General features: G+C 39.7%; 1 protein-coding gene across 1 annotated transcript; it reads left to right on the top strand.

Moving 5' to 3' along the window:
- LOC123456473 (vomeronasal type-2 receptor 116-like) lies at window positions 1–27,777 on the top strand. The gene is given in 9 exon segments (XM_045139780.1): window positions 1–84; window positions 656–793; window positions 15,317–15,605; window positions 16,003–16,806; window positions 17,860–18,046; window positions 18,049–18,083; window positions 18,635–18,758; window positions 26,880–27,215; window positions 27,218–27,777. Coding segments are annotated over 9 exon segments (2,526 nt in total). The 5' UTR covers window positions 1–31.

Below are 27,777 nucleotides of genomic sequence, written 5' to 3'. Positions count from 1 at the left end.
AGATGTGGGATGTTACAGGCATGAAACTGCTATGGAGCAGTGCCTGGACCACACGGTGAATGCTATGATGCTGATGGAAGTGAGGTATGTGAGGGTTCTGCCCACTGCTTGAACAATGGAGGAGATGATTCCGCATGTGTCTGCATGAGCTATGATGGGCAGGGTACCTTTCCGACATTTTCACTTCACATCCTGCTTTGGGAAGTCTGATGAAATCCACTTACATGGCTTTAGGTGTTGTTCATCCAAATGGTTTGTTGACATGAATCTGGAACCAAATGTGCTCAGGAGATTATCCCAGTGGCATTCATGCCTGGATACGCATGAAATCACTGCACCTGAAACAAGAGATGATCATCACAACATGTTTTTCAACTTGTGATTTTGGCCTGGATGTAGCCCTCAGATGCAGAGCCCCAGGGCTGTGTTCTGTCCTCTTCAGGCTGGAAAGAAAAATATTAGGGATATAAATATTCCCTCTAGTCAGCAATAGTAGTAAGGGAAGATACACACACAAGCATGTGCATGTGTTGTGTTTATCTACTGGTAGCTGCTCACTATAGCTGAGCTCAGGCTGAGAGATTTGAGACATGGGGCTTCTGATCAGTATCATTTTTGTCTTATTGCTTGTGATGCTGTCTGTCTGCTTCTGCAGCTTGACAGAAACAAGCTGCTTTTGGAGAATAAAGCAAAACACAGAGAATGATGGAGATATGTGGAAGGACTGTATTTTTGAAATTGGGATATCACGGAGGCCTATGAAAGAAAGAAATTTAACAAGCAAGCTTCTATGGTGTCTTTTTTTTTTTTTTTTTTTTTTTTGCTTCTTAATTTTCTACTTGGAAGTCATGAATAATGTGTAAGAAGTCTGTATATGGGTACACTAATATTTTTTGGATCCCTTGCTCTTTTCTTCCCAAGCATACCACTTATGAATAAACCAAAATTTATTTTGTCTTTTACTGAACAGTATTTCCACAATCAAATGTATCTGATTTTTTTTTAATATTCCAATGAACAAAACTAGAATTTGGGGGACACAATGCTTTCTACCTTGCTTCATATTAGATCCTCCTTTTCCTGACAATAAGCACCACTGGCATTTGTTCAATATTAAGTGGCTGAGACAAAGTGTCCCTTCAAATATCTGTTCATCTTTCATCCATGAGCATGGAATTCTTAAAGTCTGTGGAAAGGGAATAATTTTCTTTTATTGCCTAATTCTAGACAGACTTTTCTCATAGTTACTAATCTCTCAGATACAGGGTAGATGAGGTCCCATGATATTTCCTTCCATTCTAAATTGAATACAGAAAGAAGAAAGGTTCTAACTATTGACTGTCTTCCTCTTTTACTGTGTTTCAGTTGGACATAAGAATAGTAAGGATTTTAAATACTCTCGGTCAGGTATTTGATCAATATCCCAGCTAATACATGAATGAAGCACACAGTTATGAAAGGACTGTAAAATATTTTTACTCCTGGTAGAATAGAAGATGTCACCCAATGTTATGTTTACTTATATCCATTCTGAGATCCTAAACTAGCAAGTGTTTCTCATGGTAGTTACTCCCATGTAGTAGCAGGATTGACATGTTACAAACAGTATTTTCTTTATTTTCCACTTCTCTTTAATACTTTGTTTTTATTAGGATGGCACTTTGTATTGATACATGAAGTGTTTGTATCATCATTCCCCTTCCTGATCCACTGAGGAACCTCTTTGGTGGGATTTCTTGCATTCACCATGTAGTTGTGGGTAATGAGTTGTGAGAAGTCTGTGCAATGCTCCTGGATATCTTCTCCCTCCCTGCGCTTCATACATTCTTTCTGCCCACTCTCCCACAAAATTTCCTGGTACTTGGTTAGTGTGCTTTATTTCTACTTTAGTGTGGAAGTCTTGGCATTCTGGATTTCTGTTTTAGTGCACTTTGAGTATCTTCAGTGTCAATCTCCATCACCCTGGCTCACATTATCAGACTGTCTGTGGGGGGAGCATTCCTGCTCATCTCACCAATTCCATTGTGTTTTCATCTGGGGCCTACCTCCGGTGCTTGGGGTGGTTCACTAGCTGACATGGAGTCAGAGATCCTGTCCTGTTGATAGATTTTGGTTGTACTTTGTTATTGCTGCTTTTAGAAAAAGAAAACAGATTCTCCAATTTAGAATGAGATCAGGATAGGTTAAAGTGTATAGCAATTATCAATTTGGAGAGATTTTGATAGCTGTAGTCTCACTTTTGGCCAAAGACTAATGGATGGTTTTCATTGGTGACTATTGTCTTGGTGTCCATAGGATTCTGAATTTGCTCTGAACTCTAGCTATGGTTTCCTTTCCACGGAGCAGATCGCTTAGCTAATCAGAAAACCATTGGTTAGTTACTTAGTGTGGGTGCCAGTATTGCACAGCTGTGTACATCTTGTCAGGATATTGCTTACATGCAGCAGGGTCCTCTGATTGCTCACAGCATTGTTGGCTGCTTGCGTCCAGCATCTCATGCTGTGTTTGAGCACTATATGGGTTAACACTATGGGAGCTGACTTCCTTCCAGATTCAGCCAGATCTCTCAATGTTCTGCAGTATTCTGCTTGGCCTTATGTGGTTTCTTCAGCAATCACATCTCATTTTTCCTCTTAGGTGGGTAATCATGCTTTGTGCTTTGACAGAATCTTGTCTTGTTTGGGGGAACAGCAATTGTCAAATACTTTAGGGTAATCCTTAAGCCAACTCTCTTCAGGGCCCATCTTACCAGATGATCCCTCCATGCTACTGCTGAGGGTTATAACTTTTAGTCTGCTATCCAGGAGAAAGTTCTCTATGGTACCAATACGTTTGGGTTTGGGTTTCTTTAGATCTCCAATCACCTGTGCCTTCCCATTTCCCTTCCCCCAAGTCTTTCCATCCCTCATATCTGACCTTCAAGTTCCTTGTTGGGTGTGACAGTAATTCAAGCAGTTGCAGTTTAACAACATGCAGCATTTGTCTTTCTAAATATGGGTTAATTCACTTACAATGATCATTTCCAAATCCATCCATTTTCTTACCAATTTTGTTATACCATTTTCCTTAAGGCTGAGTAAAATTCCATTGTATATGTGTAGCACATTTTCATTATCCATTTGTCAAGAGATGGGCATCTAGGTTGCTTCCAATTCTTAGCCATTGTGAAAGGAGCAGCTACAATCTTGGTTGAGCAAATGTATCTGCAGTGAAAAGTGGAGCCTTTAGGGTAGATGCCCAGCAGAGGAATGGCTGGCTCAGTTGGTTGCACAGTTTTCAGCCTTTTCTGGAGTCTTCACACTGATTTCCATACTGGTTGTACAAGTTTGTATTCCCACCAGCAGTGAATGAGGCATCCCTTTTCCCTGAAAGCTCATCAACATTCATTGTCATTTTATGTTGTAAAGATTGGCATCCATTCTGGAGTAAGGTGGAATCTCATAGTAGTTTTAATTTGCATTTCCCTGATGGTTAAGGATGTTAAACATTTTCTTAGATAAATATTAGTCATTTTTTTTCTTGCTTTGAGAATTTCCTATTATATTCTCTGTCCCACTTTTTGAGTGGATTGTTTCATTTTTTTTTTTATTGCTTTCCTTTTTGCTTTCTTTGTAGATTCTGGATATTAGGCCTGTGTCAGAGGTATAGCTGGCAAAGATTCTTCTCCCAATCTGTACATAGTTTGTTGGCCCTGTTTAGGGTATATTATCTTTATAAAAGTATTTATCTTCATTATATTTCATTGTTTGTGTAATTGTTTAATTTCCTGGACTATTATGGTTCAGGAAGTGCTTCCCCAGTCCTATATTGTGGAGAATTCCTCCTTTTTTTCATCCTGCACTTTTATTATTATTATTCTTTTAAAATATTTTTTATTTATTTGAGAGAGAGATATACAGAAATAGGCAAATAGAGAGAGAGAGAAAATGGTTGCACCAGGGTCTCCAGCCACTGCAAACAAACTCCAGATGCATGTGCCCCCTTGTGCATCTGGCTTATGTGGGTCCTGGGGAGTCAAACCTAGGTCCTTTGGCGTTACAGGCAAGTGCCTTAACTGCTAAGCCATCTCTCCAGCCCTCACCCTGTGCTTTTAGATTTTCAGGTCTTCTTTTGAGGTCTTTCATCCATTTGGTCTTGATTTTTTTACAGGGGAAAATAGTGGGTCTAGTTTTATTTTTCTACATGGGGTTATCCAGTATGTCTAGCCACATTCATGAGGATGCTATGTTTTCTCTAGTGTGCATTGCTGCAGTCACTTGAACTATTCATAAAAGGACAACATAGAACAAGTGATTATGAAGAAATATTTTAACCATGACGTCAAAAGACATCTACAGAAGAACTTTGCTAAAAAACTATACATATGAATAAGGAAGACTTAAAATGAAAGAATTATATAGGAAGTCAAAATGTTACTTTTGCAGGAATAACCAAAATGTAAGGGAAGATGAAATCTTCAACAATGCAAATACCATCAAATCGCCTGGTGTGGTGGTGCACGCCTTTAATCCCAGCACTTGGGAGGCAGAGGTAGGAGGATCGCCATGAGTTCTAGACCACCCTGAGACTCCATAGTGAATTCCAGGTCAGCCTGGTCTAGAGTGAGACCCTACCTCGAAAAATCAAGAAAATAAAAAATAAAAAACAAGAAAAAGAATTAAAGGTTCAGTCAAAATTAACAGGATCAAAATGTGTGAAGTAAACAAGTGATATTTACAACACTATGGAAGAGACAAACTTGCAAATTATGTTTGTAGAATGGAATAAACCTTTGACTAAAGGTATAATATTTATTGAAAAAATTCTAGAAGAAAATTTCTCACAACTAGGACTAAATATGCTATCCAGGTACAAGAGACATAGAAAACAACAAACAGGCAGGATCCCAAAAGAAACTACCCAGGTCATGCTATAGTAACAACTAAATATACAGAACTAAGAAAGGCTACTGCTAGCTCATGACAGAAACATTCAGTGACATATAAAAGCAAGCCCATCAGAATAGAAGATTTTTTCAAATATTTTTTGTTTATTTATTTGAGAGTGACAACAGAGAGAGAAAGAGGCAGCGAGAGAGAAAATGGTTGCATCAGGGCCTCCCAGTCACTGCAAATGAACTCCAGATGCGTTCGCCCCCTTGTGGATCTGGCTAACGTGGGTTCTGGGGAATCAAGCCTTGAATCAGGGTCCTTAGGCTTCATAGGCAAGCACTTAACTCTAAGCTATCTCTCCAGCCCAGAATAGAAGATTTTTTTGTTGTTGTTGTTGTTTTGTTTTTTTGAGGTAGGGTCTCACTCTGGTTCAGGCTGACCTGGAATTAACTCTGTCATCTCAGGGTGGCCTTGAACTCATGGCGATCCTCCTACCTCTGCCTCCCGAGTGCTGGGATTAAAGGCATGCGCCACCACGCCCGGCAAGAATAGAAGATTTTTAAATAGACTCTATAAACAAGATAGGTTTGGCAAGATGAGCTTCAACTATCGACTAATCACATACTGCACAACCAAAGAGTTATAACACAAAACTTTCTCCCATAATAAGGAAAGAAACATTTTCCATGATAAATGAAGGCTTAAGGAAACTTTGGACACCAAGGCAACTCTTCTGCAGAGGATACAAGGAATACTTCAAATTGAACAGAGGACCAAACATACTCTAAAATGTACAGACAAACAACCAATAGTAATACAATAATTAAGCAAATTAAGACTCAGTAAACATCACTTCAGCCATGAGAGATGAATATAAGTAGATGAGAACAGGCAAAAAGACCAAAGGAATCATATGGTATGAAAGCAGAAAAGCTTTGTTTTGAGGAGGAGGCTTAAAGGGGGAAGGTTAAAAGAGAAGGGGAAGCCAGGCGTGGTGACGCATGCCTTTAATCCCAGCACTCGGGAGGCAGAGGTAGGAGGATCATCATGAGTTCGAGCCCACCCTGAGACTTCATGGTGAATTCCAGGTCAGCCTGAGCTACCCTACCTTGAAAAAGAAGAAGAAAGAAGGAGAGGAAGAGGAATAAGAAGAAAAAGGAGAAGAAGAAGAAGAGGAGGAGGAGGAGGAGGAAGAAGTAGAAGAAGAAGGGGAGAAATGTAACTGTTTTAAAACACCATAATGAAACAAATCTTTGAAACTAAATAAAAAATAAATTCAAAAATCAACTATAACTCTGTATATATATATTTAAATATTTTTAAAAATTATTTATTTATTTATTTGAGAGCAACAGACACAGAGAGAAAGACAGATAGAGGGAGAGAGAGAGAATGGGCGCGCCAGGGCTTCCAGCCTCTGCAAACGAACTCCAGACGCGTGCACCCCCTTGTGCATCTGGCTAACGTGGGACCTGGGTAACCGAGCCTCGAACCGGGGTCCTTAGGCTTCACAGGCAAGCGCTTAACCGCTAAGCCATCTCTCCAGCCCAACTCTGTATATTTTTGGTGTTAACTCTCCACTCAAAAGACTCAAAGTACAAGATTGAATGACAAAAAAGCATTTCTTCATTTTAAATTAACTCACATTACCATTAAAAAGATATTTTTAATTTAGGTAGGTCATATAGATCAAGGAAATCATCCATTTCTTTCAGATTTTCATACTTTGTGGAGTATATGCTTTTGTAGTATGTCCCTATGATTTTTTGAATTTCTCTGGAATCTGTTGTGATGTTACCTTGTTCATCTCTGATTTTATTAATTTGTGTCTCTTCTCTCTTTCTTTTGGTCAGATTTGCTAAGGGTTTATCAATCTTGTTTATCCTTTCAAAGAACCAACTCTTTGTTTCATTAATTCTTTGGATTGTTCTTTTTGTTTCTATTTCATTAATTTCTGCCCTAATCTTTATTATTTCTTCCCGTCTACTGATTTTTGGTTTGCCTTGTTCTTCTTTTTCCAAGGCTTTAAGGCGAAGCATTAGGTCGTTTACTTGCGACCTTTCTAATTTCTTAATATAGGCACTTAAGGCTATAAATTTACCTCTTAGAACTGCCTTCATAGTGTCCCAGAGATTTTAGTATGTTGTGTTCTCATTATCATTTGACTCTAAATTTTTTGATTTCCTTTTTGATTTCTTCATTGACCCATTCATCATTTAGTAGTGTATTGTTTAGTTTCCATGATTTTGTGTATGCTCTATAGCCTTTCTTGCTACTGATTTGTAGTTTAATTCCATTGTGGTCAGATAGAATGCAAGGAATTATTTCAATTTTCCTGAATTTGTTTAGATTTGCTTTGTGTCCTAATATATGGTCTATTTTAGAGAATGTTCCATGTGCTGCTGAAAAGAATGTATATTCTGCAGCCTTTGGATGAAATGTCCTGTATATATCTGTTAAGTCCATTCCTTCTATGACCTCATTTAGTCCAGATGCCTCTCTGTTTATTTTTTCCCGGGATGACCTGTCAATTGATGAGAGTGGGGTGTTAAAGTCACCCACCACCACTGTGTTTGGTGTTATCTGTGACCTTAGTTCTAATAGTGTTTGTTTGACGAATTTGGGAGCCCTGATGTTAGGTGCATATATGTTTAGGATTGTAATGTCCTCCTGTTGGAGTGTGCCCTTAATCAATATAAAGTGACCTTCCTTATCTTTCTTGACTAACGTCGGACTAAAGTCTACCCTGTCTGATATTAAGATAGCCACCCCTGCTTGTTTTCTAGGCCCATTTGCTTGAAACACCGTCTTCCAACCTTTCACCCTAAGATAATATCTATCCTTTGTAGAAAGGTGAGTTTCTTGGAGACAACAAATTGTAGGATCCTGCTTTTTAACCCAGTCTGCAAATCTATGTCTTTTTGTTGGGGCATTGAGGCCGTTGATATTAAGAGATATTATTGAAAAGTGTGTATTTATGTTTGCCATTTTTTTTGTGTGTGTGTGTTTCTGGTTCTACCTGTATTCTCTTCTGTTAACTAGTATTTGAGTATTGCTTGTTTTTTCTAGGTTCCTTATATGTGTGCTTTTCCTTTTCTTCAGCATGGAGGATTCTATCAAGTATTTTCTGTAGAGCTGGTTTTGTCTTCAAATACTCCTTTAACCTGCTTTTGTCATGGAATGTCTTTATTTCTCCATCTATTTGAATGGATAACTTTGCAGGATAAAGTAACCTTGGTTGACAGTTGTTATTTTTCAGAACTTGGAATATATCACTCCAAGCCCTTCTGGCTTTAAAAGTTTGTGTTGAATAATCTGCTGTAATCCTGATGGGCTTGCTTTTGTAGGTAACTTGTTCTCTCTAACTGCTTTCAATATTTTTTCTTTTGTGTGTGTGTTTGTAAGTTTGATTATAATATGGTGAGGAGAGGTTCTTTCTGGGTTTTGTCTGGCTGGGGTTCTAAAGGCTTCCTGTATCTGCATTGGCACCTCTTTCCCAATTTGGGGGAAATTTTCTTCTATGATTTTGTTGAAGACGCCTACTATGCCTCTGGAGTGAAGTTCTTCTCCTTCTCCTATGCCCTGAATTCTTATATTGGATCTTTTCATAGTGTCCCGAATATCTTGAAATTCCCACTCATACTTTTCTATAAATTTGTCTTTCTCTTTGTTGGACTGTATTAGGTCTGCCACCTGGTCTTCTAGCTTAGATATTCTGTCCTCTCCCTAATCCATCCTACTGGTGAGATTTTCTACAGAGTTTTTTATTTCATTAACTGTGTTCTTCATTGCTAGTAATTCTGACTGGTTTTTCTTCTAGCTTAGATATTCTGTCCTCTCCCTCATCCATCCTACTGGTGAGATTTTCTATGGAGTTTTTTATTTCATTAACTGTGTTCTTCATTGCTAGTAATTCTGACTGGTTTTTCTTTATTATTTCAATTTCCTTATTTATGTCTTGTATTGCCTTCTTTATTTCATTAAATTGGTGTCCTGCATCTTCTTTGATACCTTTGATTTCCTCTTTGAATTCTTCTTTGATTGTTTTCATGTGTTCTTTGACCTCTAACCTCTAACCCTAAATTAAATCAAAATGAGATTAATCACTTAAATAGACCTATAACAAACATGGAGATCCGAGCAGTTATCAATAATCTCCCAACTAAAAAAAGCCCAGGCCCAGATGGATTCACTGCTGAATTTTACCAGACTTTTAAGGAAGAGCGAACACCATTGCTTCTTAAGCTTTTCCAGGAAATAGAAAAAGAAGGAATTCTACCAAACTCCTTCTATGAGGCCAGCATCACCCTGATACCAAAACCAGGCAAAGATAGAACAAAAAAAGAAAATTACAGACCAATCTCCCTCATGAACATAGATGCAAAAATTCTCAACAAAATATTGGCAAACAGAATACAAGAGTATATCAAAAAGATCATTCACCCTGACCAAGTAGGCTTTATCCCAGAGATGCAGGGATGGTTCAACATACGCAAATCTATAAATGTAATACATTACATAAATGGGTTGAAGGACAAAAATCACATGATCATCTCATTAGACGCAGAGAAAGCATTTGACAAAATCCAACATCCCTTCATGATAAAAGTCCTACAGAGACTGGGAATAGAAGGAACATATCTCAATATAATAAAGGCTATTTATGACAAGCCTACAGCCAACATATTACTAAATGGGGAAAAACTGGAAGCTTTTCCACTAAAATCAGGAACAAGACAAGGGTGTCCACTGTCCCCACTTTTATTTAATATAGTTTTGGAAGTCTTAGCCATAGCAATAAGGCAAGAGACAAACATAAAATGGATACAGATTGGAAAGGAAGAAATCAAGTTATCATTATTTGCAGATGACATGATTCTATACATAAAGGACCCTAAAGACTCTACTAGCAAGCTGTTAGAGCTGATCAAAACCTACAGCAATGTAGCAGGATACAAAATAAATACACAGAAATCAGTAGCCTTCGTATATGCTAACAACAAACACACAGAGGATGAAATCAGAGAATCACTCCCATTCACAATTGCATCAAAAAAAAAATAAAATACCTTGGAATAAACCTAACCAAGGAAGTAAAGAATCTATACAATGAGAACTTTAAAACACTCAAGCGAGAAATTGCAGAAGACACTAGAAAGTGGAGAAACATCCCTTGTTCCTGGATTGGAAGAATCAATATTGTGAAAATGGCAATCTTACCTAAAGCAATCTACATATTTAATGCAATCCCTATCAAAATTCCAAAGGCTTTCTTCATGGAAATAGAAAAATCAATCCAAAAATTCATTTGGAATCACAAAAAACCTCGAATATCTAAAATAATACTGAGCAACACAAAAGAGGCTGGTGGTATCACCATACCTGATTTTAACCTATACTACAGAGCCATAGTAACAAAAACAGCATGGTACTGGCACAAAAACAGACATGTAGATCAGTGGAACAGAATAGAGGACCCAGATGTAAGCCCAAGTAGCTATAGCCACCTGATATTCGATAAAAATGCCAAAAATACTCATTGGAGAAAAGACAGCCTATTCAGCAAATGGTGTTTTGAAAACTGGATATATATCTGCAAAAGGATGAAAATAGATTCTTCTCTTTCACCATGCACAAGAATTAAGTCCAAATGGATTAAAGACTTTAACATCAGACCAGAAACTCTGAAACTGCTAGCGGAAAAAGTAGGGGAAACCCTTCAACATATTGGTCTTGGCAAAGACTTTCTGAATACAACCCCAATTGCTTAGGCAATAAAACCACAGATTAACCACTGAGACCTAATGAAATTACAAAGATTTTGCACTGCAAAGGACACAGTGAAAAAAGCAAAGAGGCAACCTACAGAATGGGAAAAAATCTTCGCCAGCTATATATCTGATAGAGGATTAATATCTAGGATATACAAAGAACTCAAAAAGTTAAATAATAAGGAATCAAACAAGCCAATCAAAAAATGGGCTATGGAGCTAAATAGAGAGTTCTCAAAGGAAGAAATACGAATGGCATATAAGCATCTAAAAAAGTGTTCTACATCACTAGTCATCAGGGAAATGCAGATTAAAACTACATTGAGATTCCATCTCACTCCTGTCAGATTGGCCACCATCATGAAAACAAATGATCATAAATGTTGGCGGGGATGTGGAAAAAAAGGAACCCTTCTGCACTGCTGGTGGGAATGCAATCTGGTCCAGCCATTGTGGAAAACAGTGTGGAGGTTCCTAAAACAGCTAGAGATTGATCTACCATATGACCCAGCTATAGCACTCCTAGGCATATATCCAAAGGACTCATCTCATTTCCTTAGAAGTACGTGCTCAACCATGTTTATTGCTGCTCAATTTATAATAGCTGGGAAATGGAAACAGCCTAGATGTCCCTCAACAGATGAGTGGATAATTGCTATGTCCACGGCGACCTCGCCTGTGTAGCAAGCAGAAATGCTTCTGCACTGGAAGAGAGCTGAGGACAGAGGGCCAGCACTCCTCGGAGGGATGCCCCCGGTGACCCCTTGGCTTTTTTTTTCAGTTACTGTAAAGGTTCCTGCTGCCCATGAAGTCACGACGACCTAATTGCTGGCGCCAATGCTGTTTCTTTCCTGCTTTCTTCTAGCTGTTTGTCTAAGAACAGCTAATTCAACACTTATTAGTAATCATGCACGCAATCAGAGTACAAGAAACAATCTAAGTATTGAATGTGCCCCTCCTATGATTAGGGCAATGGAGAGAATGTATAACTCTACTAGGAATAAAAAATTAACTCTAGAACAGTTTTTAGATGGTGTAAAGTAAAAACAGCTTATGATGTTTGAGAACGATACTGAGCCTGAGAATATGAAAGTAGAAATGTTGATCGGTAGTGTTCATTAGAAGCATGACAGTTCTACAGATAAGGAGTTGTAAAACTTAGGCATTCCCACCAGGAAACTTCCTGGCGGATATGTTCAGTACTTGATCAAGGTCAGATGGTGGACTCCTAGAGCTGGAATCTACTTAGTTCCACTCCCCTATGAGGGAGGATATGATGAATTCGGTAATAGATGGGTGAATTATGAAGTAAAAAGGAGGCTATGGCATTCTCTTCCATTTATGGGAACGCTTAACAAGGAAGCGTAAGCCTTGGTGTTTATACAGTCCTTGGGGTATAAGAAATAAGTAACCTGTTATTCACCTTACACCTAGTTTCTGTTTGTATAATGTTGTGGTCAATGATACAAGACGCCCTTCTTAAAAAATGGGTACAGTTCCTGCCTGATCAACATCACATGTATGCTTACAATAGAACAATACTCAAGATTGTTTAGATTAATGATTTCTGAGATCACTTGTTGGCTTGCTAAGTTTCTCTGTTCAATCTGTATAAAATCTTCATGAAACCTTCAGTAAATTGCAGCAGCATATTCAACTTGAGTGTGTCTGTCTGTCATTTCCTCGCCGAATCCCGAGTTCTCCTTGAGCCTTCGCCCTTGTTCTCCCTCGGTCCTGATCTCCCCGAGAGTCAGTCCGCAGCAGATAATGAAGATGTGGCACATTTATACAACGGAGTTCTACTCAGCGGTAAAGAAAAATGAAGTTATATAATTTGCAGAAAAATGGATAGACCTGGAAAGGATTATACTAAGCGAGGTAACCCAGGCCCAGAAAGCCAAGCGCCACATGTTCTCTCTCATATGTGGAATCTAGCTACAGATGATTGGGCTTCTGCGTGAGAATGAAAATACTTAGTAGCAGAGGCCAGTAGGTTAAAAAGGAGACATAAAGGGTAGAGAAAGGAAGGGAAGAGGATACTTAATAGGTTGATATTGTATATATGTAATTACAGTGAATGTAATGGGGAGGTAATATGATGGAGAATGGAATTTCAAATGGGAAAGTGTGGGGGTGGGGAGGGAGGGAATTACCATGGGATATATTTTATAATCATGAAAAATGTTAATAAAAATTAAAAAAAAAAAAGATATTTTTGAGGGCTGGAGGATTGGCTTAGCAGTTAAGGCACTTGCTAGCAAAGCAAAAGGACCCAGGTTTGATTCCCCAGGACCCATGTTAGCTAGATGCACAGGAGAGCACACATATCTGAAGTTTGTTTGCAGTGGTGCACCCATCCTTCCTCTCTCTCCCTCTTCCTCTGTCAAATAAATAAATAAATATTTGTTTAAAGGAGATATTTTTGAGGGAACAGATAGAAAATGGTTTTTGAACTGTGACATTTTATTTTCATATTCATCTTCAGAAGACTTAGAAAGGTCTGAGAGGGATTATATGGATTAGAGAATCCCTGGACAGCATTTATGTGAGATAATCTTGACTAGGAAATTGAGGTGGGACTATCCAAATTCACTGCGAGCAGCACCATACCAGGGCAGAGATCCTGCTCTGTATAAGAAGGAGAGAACTGGCTGTCCTAGATTAACTTTGGTACTTCCTTATTGGACTGAAAGAGACCAGTCCTAGCTGCCGTGCCTTCCCTGCCAATAATTTCCTTATCAATTATTTTATTTATTTATCATTTATTATTTAATTTAATTTATTTATTTGAGAGTGAGAGAAAAGAGGCAGATAGATAGATAGAGAGAGAGAGAATGGGCGCGCTAGGGTCTCCAGCCACTGCAAACGAACTCCAGACACGTGCGCCCCCTTGTGCATCTGGCTAATGTGGGTCCTGGGGAATCGAGCCTCGAACTGGGGTCCTTAGGCTTCACAGGCAAGTGCTTAACTGCTAAACCATCTCTCCAGCCCTCCTTATCAACTTTGATTATTATTTAAGATTACCTGGAAGGGTAATCAAAAATAAATACTTCTTTCTTTAACCTGATTTTTAAATTATTTATTTACAGTGTGTATACAGCCACGTTGGTACCATCTTTACCCTCCTTCCTGTCTTCACCCATCCAGAGACCCTCCTCATTGGGGAACGTGGGTTGTGCATTGTGGGCCAACTGTGGCTCTAACAACCTTTCTGCCCCCTCTTCTGCAAATTTCCCTGAGCCGTGTTAGGTCTACTTCAGTGATGAGGTCTTGGAAGCCTCTGTGTCTCTGGATATCTGGTTTGGGAGGCATTGAGTGTTCTCTTTGTCTTATCTCCTTCACCCTTGTGCTGATACCAGGTTCACCAAGAAAGCAGCACTCTTGCTCATTTCCCCAATTACTCTTGGTTTCAGCTGGGGCCCTGGTGAGGTGCAATGAGCTGATTCATTTAACCTGATTTTTGTCAATTGTTTTGTCCTAACAAAGGGAAGATGCCTAATACAAGAAGAAAATGGAACTGTGAAAATGATGGACCACTCTTCTAATTCCTAATCAAATAGATTTCACAACACAAATAGAAAAGATATTCATGTCCTCAATGGTATTATAAGAGCCCATTTTTTTCCTGAAAAGATATTTAACTGTATATTCAACATTAATCAGGGTATGGATTTAGTGTAGGATGGCATGAAACAAAGTACCATAAAATAGGAATTTGTAAAGGAATTTCTGCATAAGCATGATGTCCTGAGTCCAAATCTATGGCTCTCACATAAAATTTTGTCATGTTGATGTGTATCTGTCTACCTAAGTCTCCATGACTTTGAAAGAACAGGATCCCTAGAGTTACTTATTTGCTAGTCTAGCCAAAATGATGAACTCCAACTCATTAAAATAATTCCATGTAAAGTAGTTTAACTGGGGCTGGAGAGATGGCTTAGCGGTTAAGCACTTGCCTGTGAAGCCTAAGGACCATGGTTCAAGGCTCCGTTCCCCAGGTCCCACGTTAGCCAGATGCACAAGGGGGCGCACGCATCTGGAGTTCGTTTGCAGAGGCTGGAAGCCCTGGCGCGCCCATTCTCTCTCTCCCTCTATCTGTCTTTCTCTCTGTGTCTGTTGCTCTCAAATAAATAAAAAAAATTAAAAATTAAAAAAAAAGTAGTTTAACTGACACTGATTTATGATGTACACACTGAAAGAAGCAGGTGTCCTCTTCCACACACACATACAATGTGGTCTACCACAAACATGAATGTGAGTATTACACACATAGACACACCAAAATACCATCAACTAGATCACTGCTGCATTTATTTTTCATTTCTTAAAGCTGGGAATTTCAGGATCAAGATATGGGTAGACTTACTTTGTGGTATAGGTCTGTTTTCCAGTTCATGGATGACCTACAGCTTTTTCACCATATTCTCATGTGCTAAAGATGAAACCAGCTCTTTAAATATTTTTATAACAACATAAATGAATTTATAAATGTTCTGCCTTACACCTAGTTGGTCCCTGTTTTGTGGCTGCCATACCTCACATCAAGGTGAATGATAGCATGAGAAGTTCAGGAGAAAGCCTCATTTATCACACGTGTTACATGTCCACTGTGTTTGCTTTGATGATTATCCTGTATGAAGCCCCATCCATAATGATCACTGTGTTTCTTTTCAGTTTGCCAGTCAAAAAATATCAACACATTCTGACATTGATTTTCGTCACTGAGGAGATCAACAAGAATCCCAACCTTTTACCCAACATCTTGGTGATTTTTACCTTTTTTCCTTTCAAGTGTGATGATTCACTTAAAATTATCTTTTATCTACGTTGGATAGCAAATACATATCGCAAGTTTCCTAATTATAGGTGTACATCAGTTGGATGTGGTGTGTTACTTACAGGACCAACATGGGCAGCAAGTAGCAAAATTGGAACATTTCTGACCATCTTTGATTATGCACAGGTGAGACTTTGTGATATAAAGAATATAAATTCTGTCCCCTTTATTACTCTTCTTATGTGCTTAGGGATGTTTCAAGTATACTACTTGTTGTATACATATATTTTTCACATACACTTCAAAGAAATAGTAATCAGTGACTTGGTGATGTATCAACCCTTAATTTTAAAAGATTGATAGGAGGACCTGTGGAGACATAAAAAGGGATTTCCTACAACCCTTAAACTGTTCACTAATTTTCCATTTCCATTTATGAATTGTGACATATGACTAATAATGGGGTGAACAATCATCCTTCCCACCATTCTTCCCAAGTGGTCATTTATACAATTCCAATCTTAGATTAAATTTTCTTCAAGTTCCCTTTACTGTGTTGATTTATATGTTCTGTGTCCTTTAGATTCACTATGGCCCATTTCATCCTATTCTGAGTGACCGTTATCAGTATCCTTATCTGTATCAGATCGCCCCCAAGAACACAAGGCTGACATTTGCCATAGTCTCCTTAATGCTGCATTTCAACTGGACTTGGGTGAGTCTGGTCATCTCTGATGATGACCACGGTGTTACATTTCTCTCAGATTTGAGAGAAAGGATGCAAGGAGATGAGCTTTGTTTGGCCTTTGTGAATGTGATCCCATTAAGCATGGAATTATACAACACAAGGGCTGAAATGTATTATAAACAAATTGTGACATCATTAGCAAATGTTGTGATCATTTATGGTGAAATGAATTCTACACTAGAAGTGAGCTTTAGAAGATGGGCTTATTTGGGCATCCAGAGGATCTGGGTCACCACCTCACAGTGGGATGTCATCACAACTATGAAAAGAGACTTCATTCCTGACTCGTTCCATGGGGATTTCAGTTTTTCAAACCACCATCATGAGATTCCCAATTTCAAAAAATTTATTCAGACAATGAATACTTCCACATATCCAATAGATATTTCACTGATGAGATCAGAATGGATGTACTTTAATTGTTCGGACAATGAATCTAAATGTTGATCACAGAGCATGTGTTTACCTAACACTTCATTAGAGTGGTATGCAGATCAAGGATTTGACATGGCAATGAATGATGAGAATTACAATCTATACAATGCTGTGTATGCTTGGGCATATGCTCTCCACGAAATATCATTTCAGCAGGTAGATGTTCAGCCAATCATACGTCAACATCTAGTTGAGTGCCCAAAGGTATGCAGTCATCAATATTACCTTCTAAGTGGGTTCACACATTTTTAAACACTGGTGCTAAGGAGTACATTTCCAAATTATGAATATTTGTATAATGTTTCATTTCATAGGAAGTAAATCTAGATGTGAGCTTATTAGTTTCTTTTGGGTGGGGAATACCTGACAAAAGCAACTTAGTGAAGAATGGTTTCACTCTGGCTCACAGTTCAAGTATACAGTCCATCATGTTGGTAAAAGCATGGAAGTGAGGCTATGAAAAAATACTGTGTCCATGGCATACACAGTCTGTAAGCAGACGGTGATGAATATATGTGGTTTGCCACTTTCACTGATTAGAGACCCCTGCCCCCATGGAATAATGCCACCTGCATTCAGTGTGATTGTTCCATGTTTAGTTTCCTAACCTAGAAATTCCTTAGAGACATTTCCATAGACTTTTGTCCATGGTAATTCTAACTCCAGTCAAGTAGACAATGACAACAAACCATCACTGTGTGTATTCATGAACAAGACGACAATGAAATTAATGATGTCAGTTTTCAGTGATCTGTGTTTTATGCGACAGATGAACCTGATACCATGCCCAACTGCCTTAACTATTTGAAATATAATCACAGTTTTATCAATCATGAAGTGTTTGAATATCAAAGTGTGATCTTGCTTTTCACATGTCAATGTACCCTGATCGGTGTGATTGACAGGTCACACGAGTTGTTAAAGAATTTTATATCACCATAGTTACTGAAGTCCTTAGTACTTTAGTTAATGTTCTTCTGATTTTCATAAATATAATCGATTTAAAGGCTTATCTCATTAGCTTAACCAAATATTTGGTGATCATTTTTGCAGCTTCTCCAACAAGAAACATATAAAAATTTAGTCATACTTAATTTACCTGTGGAATTTCATTTATTTCACGCTATTGGGTACATGCAATGATGTTTCCTTATGAGGGAAGCAATTCTGAAAATAAAAAAAAAGGTATTATGCACATCATGCATTATGACTTAATGTGTGTACATACTTAATTGCAAAATGATTCATGTCTTTTAGTTTTACCGCGCTCCGAAGAACATACAATTTATTAACTCTGTTGGAGACCTAGTGGCCGTTAATGAGAATACAAAAATTGATGTGGACTATGATATTCTCCACATTTTGAATTTTCCACAAGGAAATGGTATAAAAGTCAAAATAGGACAGTTTTCTCCATATCTGACCCTTGGTCAACAATTGTATTTGCTGAGACAAAAGAGTGGGTCACAGGGAGTGGGCAGGTATGTTTTAACTAACTTCAATGCATTCCTCTAAACTTATTTTTCTTTCTTTCTTACTTATTTATTTTTGGCTTTTTGAGGTAGGGTCTCACTCTGGCCCAGGCTGACCTGGAATTCACTATGTAGTCTCAGGCTGGCCTTGAACTCACAGCAATCCTCCTACCCCTGCCTCCTGAGTGCTGGGATTAAAGGCATTCGCCACCATGGCTGGCTTTCTAAATTTATTTTTATTTACTTATTTATTTAGTACATAAATAGCAAAAATCATGTGGGGCAATGTGTACTCCCTCCTTATTTGATCAAGTACAACATGTTGTTTAGGATTTGCATTCCATCCTACTTGATTTTCTTTTTATCTTTTGAAAGTTATTTGGAAGCAACAAAATGTTTAATCAAAATCTCCATGTCTATGACAATATATAGAGTATTAAATAGGTGTGACCCTTCAGTTATATTGGAGGTTTATTAATGGTGCATTCTTTTAACATATACTTATGAATGTAGTAGGTGAAATTCCTATCTGTTACAAGCACATTTGTGGTTTTCCTCAGATTCCCTCCTCTGTGTGCAGTTTGACTTGCAGGCCTGGCTTCAGGAAGTTCCATCAGGAGGGAAAGGCAGCCTGCTGTTTTGATTGCTCCCCCTGCCCAGTAAATGAGATTTCTAATAAAACAAGTAAGTAGATGGCTTAGGGAGTAATTCTCCAGTTTGATTGTTTTCTCCACCCATACTGGGAACTAGTATCTAGTGAGGATATGCAAAATAATTCAGAAATGAAAGTTAATTTTAAGACTTTAGACAATAGCATGTCACAAACATTAAAATACTATTTCAAGAAACTAAATATTTGGATTAAAAATTCACAACTGTTGTTTCAGATATATATTAAGCCTTAAAGAGATAAGCGGAAATTTCAGAGGTCAAAAATAACAATAAAAATAAACACGTATTGCTGTGGTATGAAGACTACTAGGCTGGCATTGAATGGATGCAGAGGTGTTACTTTATGCTGCCCTCTATTTTACATTGAGAAGAGAAGCAAACTTATGGAGATGAGATGTTATCATTGAACTTAAAGGCTGCAATAAATATGATCAAGGGGATATAAGTGATTATATAAATATTAACATTTCATCATTTTAGTCTATGACAGCCTGTAAGGCACTCTCATACCCAGGGCACTAAAGTGGGTGGGGAGGGTGTTGATACATAACGTGAAAAAGGAATAAAACTGATTTTAATTTTTAAGGTGTGATTGGATAGCATCATAAAAGACAACTAAAAGAATGTTATTAGAAAGGAAATTAAAACCTTGTTTATTCATATAATACCATAGCATAAAATTCAAATTGTTTTCTTACATACAAACTTTAGTGGTGATGGATGAGTTCATTATTAACATGGAAGGTTTTTTTTTTTTTTTTTTCAAGGTAGGGTCTCACTCTGGCCCAGGCTGACCTGAAATTAACTATGTAGTCTCAGGGTGGCCTCGAACTCATGGCGATCCTCTTACATCTGCCTCCCGAGTGCTGGGATTAAAGGTGTGCGCCACCATGCCCAGTTTGGAAGGTTTTTCTTTTTTCATTTGTACATGCTGGCCATGTTATATGTAGCAAATAAAATGGAATTTATGCCTATATAATATAGACTAACTTTTATATGCCTACACAATTCATAACATTGCATGCACATAAATTTAGGGAAAAAATGATTAAGAAAAGATGAGTTATAAATGAAAAAAAATGTCCTTGATGGAAATACTGAACATGGGATAGCTAATTCTTCTTAATCCTATTTTGTGATTCAATATGATCACAATCAAAAATTTTAAACTTGGACTTCCTGTCAAGATGGCATCTGTCTAACCTTACCTCACCTCATGGGGAAGAAAAGGCAAGACCCTTAAGGTGTGTGGGGGGGGGGTATTTTTGTTTAGAAGTTTGATGATTCTCGTAGGCTGCCAGAGGGAGGGTCTGGAGGAAAAAATAGGGTCTCTACTGATTCCCACACTCTGAGGTAGCCCAGCAGTCCCCTGAGCCCCTCGAGCAGCGATCCTAGCTGCAGTCCCGTAGGAGGTCCTCCTGCACTAAACGCCAGCCAAGTGGACCCAAGCTAGCGGGCAAGGTCCGCATCCCTAGGCTTTCCCACAACCAGGCGGATCCATGGATGCCATCCTTGTCCTACAGTTCCCGCCCAACCTTGCTGTCCCCCAAGGGTGCGGGATCAACTGTCTTGCAGCCTGGCTTTTCCATGCGGGCACACGTGATTGCCGCACCCCCCGCCCCAGCCTTCCTGTCCCCTGCAGGTTCACGCGATCACAAGTCCCCACTAGCCTGGGCCCAGGGGCGCACGTAATCGCAGTGCCCGCAGTCTAGCTGACCCCGTGGCGCATAATTGCCGTCCCCCACCGCAGCCTTGCTGACCCTGGCAGGAGTGCACAATTGCCCTTCCCGCGCAGTCTTGCTGAGCCCAATCTTAGCTCCCACTCAGCCTTGGTGTCCCACACCCAGTGCATGATTGGCATCGTTACCCAACCTCGCTGCCCCCTCGCGCACATGATTGCTGTCCCCTAAGCCTCGCTGTCCCTCCTGGGCGTGAGTGGTACCCCCCCCCCACCAGCTTTGCTGTCCGCAGCGGGTGTGTGCAATTGCCCCCCCACCCAGCCTTGCTATGCCCCTCACTGACTCTTTTGAGAGCCTCTACAGACTTTTGGGCTTGTTCAATTTGGTTCACGTTTTCTAATCCTTTTTATGTATAGTTTCCAAACATAGGTAGAGTTTTCCATTTTCACATCATTTTCTAATTTTCCTAATGCTTCTTGGACTTAATCCTTGTATTTTTTTATGTCTCCATTGTCTTTAGCCAGCTGGTTATTGAGGGCCTCTTTTTCCTGCCCAGCCTTGCTGTCACCACATGTACACAACTGTCATTACCCCAGCCTTGCCATCACCACATGTACACAACTGCCATTACCCCAGCCTTGCCGTCACCACATGTACACAACTGCCATTACCCCCGCCTTGCCGTCACCACATGTACACAACTGCCATTACCCCAGCCTTGCCGTCACCACGTGTACACAACTGCCATTACCCCCGCCTTGCTGTCCCATGTGATCCTGCCTGATTGCCGCCCCCCCCCAAGCCTTGCTGTCTTTCCTGGGCATGTGTGGTCGCATTCCTGCCCAGCCTTGCTGTCCCCCACGTGCACACAATCTCCTTTCTGGCCTCATCTTGCTGTCTCCTGTGGGTGCGTGCCAGCCATCACCTTTCAACCCAGTCTTGCTGTCCCCTGCGGGTGATTGGGCAACCCAGTCACTGTTACTCCCCAGCATTGCTGACCCTGTGGGTGATCACCAGTACAGTCTCTGTTCTCACCCAGCCCATCTGAGCCCAGTGCACAATTGCCACACAACTGGCTGTTGCCCCTTCGCACCACCAAATAGGGACCAGGCAAGTGTCTCCACCCTGGCCTTTCTGAATTACACGGGTGTTCATGGTCCCACTCCCCACCAAACCCCTGCCCCTGGCAAGCAGGCTAGCATCCCACACCCAAGGCTTTCTGAAACATTGTGATGGGCAGACCACAGAGAAAAAGGAATAGCATGAAAAATCAGATGCAAGTAAATCCAGCTAGTTTGTCCAGTCCTACAAAGAATGTCTCTAATCAAAACATAGAAGATACAATAGGATCAGAACCTCAACATGAAGAAACAAACTATGCAATCTTGGCCAAGCAAATAGCAGAACCTGCACAAACTCAACAAAGGACCAATAATTTTATGAATGGTATGCATAAAAAACAAAAACATAGCCGGGCGTGGTGGCGCACGCCTTTAATCCCAGCAATCGGGAGGCAGAGGTAGGAGGATCGCCGTGAGTTGAAGGCCACCCTGAGACTACAGATTTAATTCCAGGTCAGCCTGTACCAGAGTGAGACCCTATCTCGAAAAACAAAAACAAAAACAAAAACAACAACAACAACAACAACAAAAAAAAAAAAAAAACAGAAGGGTTCTGGAGATAGTTAAATTATCTGAAGGAGAGTAAAAAAAAATGGTCCTCAATAACCAGCTGGCTAAAGTTAATGAAGACATAAAAAACTACAAGGATGAACTCCAAGGAGCATTAAGAAAATCAAAACATGATGTGAAAAGGGAAAACTTGACAGAGGGTTGGAAACTATACGTAAAAAAGCAGTAGAAACCATGAACCAAATTGAACAAGCCCAAAACTCTATAGAAGCTTCTAAGAATAGTCAGCCATGTGGAGGATAGAAACTCAGAATTGGGAGACAAAACAGAAGAAACAGTTTGTGAGTTCAAATTTTTTCACAAGTTCAAAATTTTCTGTGAACATAACATGAGGGAACTGTGGAATACCCTGAAACATCCCAACATTCAAATCATAGGAAAACAGAAGGGGAAGAAAATCAGACCAAAGGCATGGAAAACTTATTCAACAAAATTATAGAAGAAAATTTTCCCACTCTCTCAAAAGAAAGTCCCATCAAGTTACAAGAAGCTAGCACAACTCCAAACAGATCGGACCAAAGCAGAAATTCGCAAAGATATATTATCATAAACATCAATCACAAAGAGAAAGTCCTAAAGGCAGCTAGGGAGTGACAACATGCTACATATAAAGAAAAACCCGTAAGAATTATTTAAGACTTCTCAATGGAAACCTTAAAAGTCAGAATGGCCTGGAATGGTACACTGCAAAGTCTAAGAACTTACAGCTTTCAACCCAAACTACTCTACCCAGCAAAATTATCCCTCATAAGAGATGGTGAAAGAAAAACTTTCCATGATAAAACTCAGCTATACAACTATATTAACACGAAGCCAAACATGCAGAGAGTATTTCAGGGAATGCTCCGCATAGAAGATCCAAATAACTAACCTCAAGTGCCTATAAGAAGCAGACCACAATAACCAAACTTCAAGAAGGTACAAAAACTACAAAGGCCAAGAAAACACCAAACCACATAAACCACCACAATATGGCAGGTATTAAACCTCAGTTATTACCCTAAATATTAATGGCCTTAACTCACTCATCAAGAGACACAAGCTAACAGGGTGGATCAGACAATTAGACCCTCAATCTGCTGTCTTCAAGAAACCCACATCACCACTAAAGACAGACACCTCCTCTGGGTGAAAGGATGGAAAATAATATTCCAAGCAAACAGAAATAAGAAGCAAGCAGTTATACCTACACTTATACTAGATAAAATATACTTCAAACCAAAAGTAATCAAAAAAGACAAAGAAGGCCACTTCTTATCAAGGGAATGATCCAAAACAAGAGGATATTAGAATCACTGGTCTTTATGCACCAAATACAGGTGCACCACAATTCGTAAAACAAAACCTACTTGACAATAAAACAGAAATAAACACCAACACCATCATAGTTGGGGACTTCAATACTACACGATTAGCAATAAATAAATTATACAAACAGAAAATTAACAGGGAAGTAAGAGAGCTCAACAACAGCATAGATCAATTATACTTAACAGACATCTACAGAATATTCTACCCAAATCCACAGATTACACATTCTCAGTGCCCATGGAATCTTCTCTAAAATAGATCATATACTAGGTCATGAAGCCTACCTCCTATATTTAGGAGGATCAACATACCTTTCCTGCTTAATATCAGGTCACAATGCTGTGATCAACAACAAAAGATGTGCCAGTAACCCAACCAACACCTGAAAACTCAGCAACACTCTCTTAAACAATAAGTGGCTACAAAAGGGCCTACACCTATTAAATTCTCTCTAAGATAATAATGGGTATCCATGTATCTTGCACTGACCTCACGCTCTGTTGAAGAATTTGCTTCTCTTTTGCAGACAGACACAGAACCTGAGGAGAGAATCAGCCCATCGCGCTCCACCTGGGCACCAGCTGAAGCCATAGAGTTAGTGGGGTAATGAGCAAAAGACACTTTCTTGGTGAACATGGTACCAGCACAAGGGTGAAGGAGACAGACACAGAGAACACTCAACTCCTAACAATCCAGATATCCAGAGACACAGAGGCTCCCAAGACCTCCTGTCACTGAAATAGAAATAAAATGAACCCAACATGGCTCAGGAAAATTCACAGAAGAGGGGATGGAAAGATTGTTAGAGCCCTACATTGGGTCAATGTGCACAGAGCCATTGCCTCTACCCCATAACTAAAGGCCACCCTCACAATGCAGCATCCACAATCCATGGTGGGGGGGGTGGGCAACAGGAAGAAGGCTAATGATGGTACCATCATGGGACCAGTTCAAGGGGGAAGGAGATCAACACAGAAAAAATTCAACTCCTACCAAATCAGATATTATGAGACCCAGACACCCCCAACACCTCATCACTGAAGCAGAGCAAAGATGAACCCAACATGGCTCAGGGAAATTTTGTGGAAGAGGGGGCAGTTAGCCACATGTTGGGTAATGATATGCAGAGTCATTTTATCCTACCAATAACTGTGGGCTAACTCCAGAATCCATGACCCATATACCTCCACAAGGAGGGGACGGGGGGATGAGCCTAACAATGGTACCAAATTGACTGTATTTGCTGAATACAAGAGTAATTAATAAAAAAATTAAAAAAGTGAGAAACACACAAAAAAATTTAATAGCAATAAAATGTTTGAAGACTCACAGTCACATTTAAGAAATGAAGTTGGGTTCCTCACTTTGTTGAACTAAGTATTAATTCCAAGGAAGGTTTCTGTTTATGTGAGCTTTGCTTCTTTGGAGCAGTTATATTTAATACTTTTTTTTTAGACATCAAAAAAAAATTAAGTCCATGATGAAAACTACAGTTTATAGATGGGATGAATTTATCCCCAGTTCACTATTATGTATCATGTTAATTTTTATCAATGTTGGCAAATACCTTGTTCATAATCCTTTCTCAATAACTTCCTGACCAAATTCTACTAAAACATAAAATGTTTTACCAAGGAATATGCAGGTAGAGTTGGGCAGTATAGGGAAAAGCTATGTCCTCTCCAAATTAGTACATTAATTCCTACTCCAAGGAAATGGATTTAAGCAATAATGATATTAGTGTGAATTATATCTAGGGGTCTCCAATTTCATTTGTACTTGTTAAAAATAAGTTTTGATGCTGGAAAGTTGGTTTAACAATTAATGCCTTTGCCTGCAAAGCCAAAGAATCCTTCTTTGACTCTCCAGGACCCACATAAGTGAAATGCACAAGGAGGTGCATGCATCTGGAGTTAGTTTGCAGTGGCTGGAGGCTCTGGTGCACCCATGCTCTATTTCTCTCTCTCAAATAAGTAAATAAATAAATATATTTTAAAAAGAAAAAATAGTTTTGAAACAATTATATGTATGTGCTGCCTTCTAGGGACAAAGCCAAGGGGCATCACCTTGATACAGACAGATTTCATATGCTATAGAACTCCATGGTGAGGGAACAATCATATTTTATTGTCTAAATTTATGAACTTTGTCAAAAAAAGTTTGTAAGAGAAATGAAGAAGGCTTCTGGTCAAGACAGTGTCCACCTAGCCACGCTTCAGCTCCCAGGGTAATATCAGGCAAATTCTGTGGTGCTCCAGTGTGAGTCAGTCTTAGCTGACCTCAAGTGAGAGGGCAGGGAGGGGCACTGAAGAGAATCCACTGATTCCCACAGTCTGGCGTAGCCCACCGCACCCGCCGTCCGCCGCACCACTAGTCCAGCCACCAGCCACCGAGCCCCTGAGCAGGTTCTCTGCTGTGCTGCCCGCAGCTCTGCCCGCAGCTGGGCCCCTCCCAGTGCACGAGTGCCCTAACTCCCTCCCTGTACGGATGTTGTAAAATAAAAGAGGGTCTTAAAAGAGACATAGAGTCATGTACCTCTCTGATCTTGGACTGTACTTTGTACAGAACCCTTAACTAGAATTTTTTTTTTTTTGGAGGTAAGCCTAGTAGACTGGCATTTTTTTAAAAATGAAAGAGACCAAGGGTGAGAAACACACACAAAGAGATACAGAGAGACAGAGAGACAAAGAGAGAGCGTGAGCGAGATAGTGAGAGAGAGAGGGAGAGAGAGAGGGAGGGAGAGAGAGAATTATGCCAGGATCTCCAGCCAGTGCAGTGGAATTCCAGAGACATTTGTCACCTTGCGCATATGTGGGACTTGCTCATGTGTCACCTTGTGTCTCTGACTTATGAGGGATCTGATGAGCCAATGGTCCCTTAATCACTAACCCACCTCTCCAGCAGTAGAAATCATAAGAAATACCTCATTTAAGCTATGGTATTATATAACTCTTATACACTAGGACAATATTATTTTATTCTTTTAAGATAAATAAAGGATCAGGAAAATGTATAAGGTCAATTAAATGGATAAAATACAGCTTTGTTAGTCTAAGTACATGGATCAGCAGTTAATATGCATATACACAATACCTAACCACCCCATTCAATTTTCCAGTACTTTCCTAAAGCAAGAAGCACAAAGTGGCACATGTATCCAGTGATTGTTTGAAGTGGCTACAGGTTCAGGTGAACCCATTCTGTCATAGTCTCCCTCATTTTGCTTGCCATAAATCAAATAAAAATATCTCTAAAAAATCTGTGTTTACCTTACCATAAGATAATGGTCTTTATTAATTGGGAATCATGGCTACTGAACAATCTAACTTAATTGCTCTCAGTAGGAACAAGGAATACAAGATGCTTCACCTCTGAAACACTTGTTTGCAGTGTGCTGTGACTAAGGAGGAAATACTGCCATTATCCTGATGATACTTTTCTTTGTCTGTCAGATGTGGATCAATGTGTGAAGTGCCCAATTGATCAGTATGCCAACATAGTGCAAACTTACTGTCTCCAAAAAACTGTGACATTTCTGTCTTATGAAGACCCCTTTGGCATGGCTCTGGCTTACATGGCCCTGTGTTTCTCTGCACTCACTGCTCTTGTTCTTGGGGTTTTTGTGAAGCACCAAGACACACCGATTGTGAAGGCCAATAATCGAACAAACAGCTACATCCTGCCAATCTCCCTCGAGTTTTGTTTCCTCTGTTCATTTCTCTTCATTGGACATCCCAGCACAGCCACCTGCATCCTGCAGCAGATCACCTTTGCAGTGCTGTTCACTGTGGCCAAACAATTACTGTGGTTCTGGCCTTCAAGGTCACTGTTCCAGGAAGAAAGATGAGGGGGCTGCTGGTATCAGGAGCACCTAACTTCATCATTCCCATCTGTACCTTGATCCAACTTGTTCTCTGTGGAATCTGGCTGGGAACATCCCCTCCCTTTGACACTGATGCACACTCAGAACATGGCCACATCATCATTGTGTGCAACAAAGGTTCAGTCACTGCCTTCTACTGTGTCCTGGGATACCTGGGATCTCTGGCTCTAGGGAGCTTCACTGTGGCTTTCCTGGCCAGAAACCTGCCTGACACATTCAATGAAGCCAAGTTCCTGACCTTCAGCATGCTGGTGTTCTGCAGTGTGTGGGTCACCTTCCTTCCTGTCTACCACAGCACCAAGGGGAAGGCCATGGTGATGGTGGAGGTCTTCTCTATCTTGGCCTCCAGTGCAGGGTTGCTAGGTTGCATCTTTTTCCCCAAGTGCTACATCATTTTACTAAGACCAAGCAGAAATTCACTTCAGAGCATCAACAAAAAACATACAGTCCAACCAACTGATTTTTAA

The sequence above is a fragment of the Jaculus jaculus genome, chromosome 23 (genome assembly GCF_020740685.1).
Source record: "Jaculus jaculus isolate mJacJac1 chromosome 23, mJacJac1.mat.Y.cur, whole genome shotgun sequence".
Taxonomy (NCBI): Eukaryota; Metazoa; Chordata; class Mammalia; order Rodentia; family Dipodidae; genus Jaculus; species Jaculus jaculus.
This window is presented reverse-complemented; position numbering and strand designations above follow the sequence as displayed.